At 39.3% G+C, this 5,303-nt stretch overlaps 1 protein-coding gene across 1 annotated transcript; it reads left to right on the top strand.

The window, feature by feature from the left end:
- The first annotated feature begins 429 nt into the window (after positions 1–429).
- On the top strand, positions 430–1,692 carry LOC110932359. Its single transcript, XM_022175701.1, has 3 exons — positions 430–988; positions 1,043–1,170; positions 1,312–1,692. The coding sequence occupies exons 1-3, from the start codon at positions 430–432 to the stop codon at positions 1,690–1,692; spliced, it is 1,068 nt and encodes a 355-aa protein (XP_022031393.1).
- The last annotated feature ends 3,611 nt before the right edge of the window (positions 1,693–5,303 follow it).

Raw genomic sequence — 5,303 nt, 5'->3', positions numbered from 1 at the left:
TAATCAAATTAGTTCCTCTGATTCTCACTTTAGGTCCTCCCTTATATCTTGTGAGAGAAAGCAGTAAATCTATAGCAACCCCATTGTTTACGTTCATGTATATGTAAGTTGATAGATAGTTTAGGGTGTAAGGGCATACGGTGTGGTTGAGAGTTGGGGGCGGCAAAGCCGTTTGCCGCGCGGCAAACACCGCCGCCAACCAACATCCATCGCGGCAAAACTTCAAAGGCGGTGAGGGAATACCGAGCGAGAAAGGAGAAAGCAAAAGGGGGGGGGGGCCACCCCAACGGTCATATGACCGTTTACAATAAAAAAAAATAATTTTTTTTTTTAAAATTACACTCTATATATATATAACACACACCATTTAACCATATACTTTCCAAATACTCATACAAACCAATTCCTTCAAAAAGTTTATCTTACAAAATGGCGGATGACCTCCCCCCGTTATGGTTCCCACCCATGAGTAGCGACGATTCATCCGATAGTAGCATTCTTTTTTTTCAAAATCTTATCGAAGAAGCCGAACTTCAAGATACCGGCACATCTAACCGAAGGAGATATATTGAACGTCAACGTGAGGAGGGGCATGAGACACTCATGGCGGATTATTTTGTCGAAGACCCGAAGTACAACGAAGATATCTTTCGGCATAGGTTCCGTATGTCAAAACGTTTGTTTCTACAAATTGTGTCCGATGTGGAAGAGAACGACCCGTGGTTTGTAGAGGCCCCCGATGCGCGAGGTAGGAAGGGCTTTACGCCCTTGCAAAAGGTGACATCGGCTATTAAACAGCTCGCAACTGGAAACACTCCAGACGAGAACGACGAGTACTTGCATATGGCCGAAAGAACTTCCCGCGAGTGCCTAGAATATTTTTGTGACACGGTTTGCAAAATATATGGTCCAGAGTTCTTACGTAGACCGACAAGCCACGACATGGCACTTTTATACCAAGCTCATGAGGAAAAACATCACCTTCCAGGTATGTTCGGTAGCCTTGATTGCACCCATTTTGTTTGGCGTTTTTGTCCGACAGAGTATCGAGGCCAATACATGCGAGAAGATCATAGATACCCGACTATTATGCTCGAAGCGGTTGCTTCTCAAGACTTATGGTTTTGGCATGCTTTTGCCGGTCCACCGGGTTCTCAAAACGATATCAATGTTCTACAACAATCTCCGTTATTTTTAACGGAACGAAATGGAACCGCGCCAAAATGTCCATTTTACGTTAACAACCATTTATACAAACGTGGTTATTTGCTCGTGGATGGAATCTACCCTTCGTGGTCCGTGTTTGTGAAGTCTATCCCTTACCCTCACGAAGTAAACGAAAAGAAATTCAAGAGGCAACATGAGGCGGCAAGGAAAGACGTCGAACGGGCTTTTGGTGTTTTGAAGGGGAAATGGGGTGTATTGAGTCGACCGATGCGAGCAAGATCGGTTAAAAAAATTAGGAATGTCGTGTACACGTGTATTATTTTACACAACATGATTTTGAAAGACGATGGAAAGGCGATAGCACCGGTGCACATTCGGGATCCTCCGGTCGAGCCGGCTCTAGACGATACGGTGTTGGGCGAATTGTTGAATGAAGACACCCATTGGAGACTCAAACACGATCTCATAGATCATCTCGCAAGTCAAGATTTGCCCCATCTTTTGGCCGATTCCGACGAAGACTAGTTTAAATTGTTTCATGCTAATGTAATTTTATTGTTTTTTAATTTAGTGTAACTTTGATGTTTTTAATTTAATTTATTATGAAAGTTTATTGTTTTTTATTTATTTATATTAAATTAATTATTGCAAAAAAAAAAAAATAATCATAAAAGTTTACCACTTCAGCAAGTGTTTAAACCAATGCCAACACTTTTCAGCAAAGTTTAAACACTTTTGCCAAATTGACATGGCACGCTCTGATTGGTCGGTTCAATGTTTTGCCACTCTAAACTGTTTAACCACTCCTTATACCCTAAGGAGTGGTTAAACACTTTGGAGTGGCAAACTAAAAAATCAACCAATGAGAGTGTGCCACGTCAATCAGTGAAAAGTGTTTAAACTTTGGTGAAAAGTGTTGGCAATGGTTTAAACACTTGGTGAAGTGGTAAACTTTTTTTTTTAAAAAAAAAGGAAAAAGGTGTGATTGGTTGAGAGATGGCATGGACCCCACCCCACAACACCCTCTCTCTCATACACTCCCTCTCTCTCTCCTGCTCCCTCACTCTCTCTCTTCTTCCTCGCTCGGCAAAGGGTTACCGCTCTTCAAGTTTTGCCGCGACCAAAGTTTGTCGGCGGCGGTGTTTGCCGCGCGGCAAACTCGTTTGCCGCCCCTTTGCCGCACCCACTCCGTATACTCGTTTCGTTAAACATACCCCACACCTAAACTTGTATATTACTTTCTAGTTTTTATTTTTATTTATTATTATTATTTTTTTGTTTCTGGGTTGAGGTAAATGAAAAAAACCTCATTGATTTGATAAATTTCAGGCTTTCAGCGATGGGTACTATGAAAATTTAATATATATATATATATATATATATATATAGGCTAGGAGTTGGCCAGAAAGTCCAAATTTCCTAAAAAGTGTAAAAAGTCATAAAACACCATAGTGTCAACCATAAAACACACCAAAAACCCACAAATAATATGATGAAGATTACTAAAACATCATGTATGTGGGTTTTGTGTTGTGTTTTAGATGTTAAGGCTCTGATTATGGAATGACAAATATTATTGTGTTTTATGTTGTTTAGCATTTTGTGTTTTATATTCATAGTTATACGATGGTGCGTTTGAAGTTTTTATGGACTATTAGAGTTTGAATATGGTGTTTTAGTAATATTCATTCTATTATTTGTGAGTTTTAGGTGTGTTTTATGCCTGAAATTATTGTGTTTTATGACTTTTTACACTTTTTAGGAAACTTGGACTTTCTAGCCGAACCTCACCAGAGAGAGAGAGAAGAAGGATCCATTAGGAACCACCTTTTATTGCGAGAACCGCAAGAACCAGTGTAAACACATGGCAAAATTATAATTATGTGATACTTATTATAAAAACATGTGCCCCTCTGTTCACAACTCTGTTCTAGGGCTGTAAACGAGCCGAACGAACACGAACAAGGCCTTGTTCGTGTTCGTTCGTTAAGGAAATAAATGTGTTCACGAACACTTATCGAACGAGATTTTATGTTCGTGTTCATTCATTAAAGAAATGAGCGTGTTCGCGAACAGTTCACGAACACAAACAAACACAAATAAATTTGGCCAACGCGACAAAGGATAAAGATAGATGGCCAGAGAGTAGCACTCAAACTTGAATCCCTTATTGTGGAACGAAGGTCGATCGTATTCGCCTATGTAAATAATGAGAAATGAAAGGGAAATGATGCATAAACAAGGTGGAAGTGGGTTTCCTAGTTTAATTGTTAGGGTAATAAAATAAATAAAAGTTTAATAATATAAAAAGTACAAATAAAATATAAGAAAGTACAAAGATCTTCAATTAAAACACAAACATACGAACGCAAATTAACGAATGTTCACGAACACGTTCACGAACACCTTACCGAACGTTCACGAACACAATCAAACGAACGAGACCTCTGTTCATGTTCTTTCATTTAACTAATCAAACGAAACTTCTTGTTCATGTTCGTTCGTTTATTAAACGAACGAACATAAACGAACTTCCCGCCGAACGGTTCACGAACTGTTCGCTGAATGTTCGGTTCGTTGACAGCCCTACTCTGTTCAGATCCACAGTTAGGGTTTCATTCATCGGATCAGAACTTTGTATACATCGACGACGGTGGCCGATGGCGTTCACATAACTCACCGGAATTCACGGCGGTGGCATCCGGTGATGGTGTTTCCAGCAGCATTTACAACGACAACCCACCATTTACACCCACTACATGGCATCCTCTGATTCATCAAGTGTCGATTCTCACACATCTGATGTTCCTCCTCATACATTCTCTGATAATCCTCCTCATATCTATATGGCATCCTCTGTATCCTCTGATTCATCAAGTATCGATTCTCACACATCTGATGTTCCTCCTCATAGATTCTCTAATAATCCTCCTCATACATTCTCTGATAATCCTCCTTATACATCTGATGCTGACATTGTTGGTGACATTGTTGGTCCATCTGCTGATAATACAGTTGACAGTCACAATACATCTACAAATACAGAACATCAAGAGTTACAGTTCATTCGATTTGTGACCAAAGGTATTATGTTGACTGTAAATGATGTATATACTTTGTAAATTATATTATATTAAATGATATGCACATGTGCATTATATTTACTGTAAATGATGTTGTATTAAATTATATGCACATGTGCATTATGTTGATTGTAAATGATATTGTATTAAATTATATGCACATGTGCATTATGTTGAAAATTAGATTATGTCGTTGATGTATGGATTCTGAACAAATGCCTTATGGATGACTATCCAATTATGTACAGGATAGCAGCAAACAATGGGGCTTGTGTGGCGGACAACTACAAAAAAAAATAGGGGAGGTGACTGTGTGGGATTGGCAATGGAAGAACAATCCGACAACCAGGGAGGCATTGGTGGAGTTTATGTAGCTTTTGGCGTTGCTGAGAGGCACCAAAATGAAGACGGGTCAATATGGGTGGGGTTGGCACTCGGAAAAATAGTCGACTTTCAATGTTAAAACCGTTAGAGAGTATTTGGGTGTCACAAGCGGTGTAACACCTCGAAAAATTTCGTCCAATAATGTCTTGACACGTGTCATAAGGTTCCGGTATGTGAAAATGAACTTTAGAGGGACTAAAAGTGACAAACGGTGAAAACTATGGAACGTAAGGGTCCAAAGTGTCAACAATGGATAAATAGACTCTATGATAACCCTACATAATGTTTATAACCTTAAACGGGTGGTTCATGGATCATACGACGCGGAAATTGCACAAAAGTGAAGTATTGTAAACTATAGGGGCCAAAAGTGTCAACATGTTCAATTTATACCTCTGAGTGAACTTTTGGCAGACCCGAAGCTTTGAGAAGCTAAAATATACTCACTAGAATATGTGGTTAAAATTTCGTGAAGTTTCGTCAACGTATGAGAAAGTTATGGCCAAAACCGTACTTGAAGGACTAAAAGCGTCAACGTCGAATTTCATGGCTTTTCGGTTGAGCGCAAAGTTATCCGAGGACATTACCATGTTGGTAAATGTCCTAAGGTTCTTAAAAACCAAGATTTAGGGTTTACGAGTCAAATTAAAGAGCCGAAACATCAATCGC

Source organism: Helianthus annuus, chromosome 3 (assembly GCF_002127325.2).
Source record: "Helianthus annuus cultivar XRQ/B chromosome 3, HanXRQr2.0-SUNRISE, whole genome shotgun sequence".
NCBI classification, from domain to species: Eukaryota; Viridiplantae; Streptophyta; class Magnoliopsida; order Asterales; family Asteraceae; genus Helianthus; species Helianthus annuus.
Note: the sequence above shows the minus strand (reverse complement) of the source record. Positions and strands in the feature narration are given on the sequence as shown.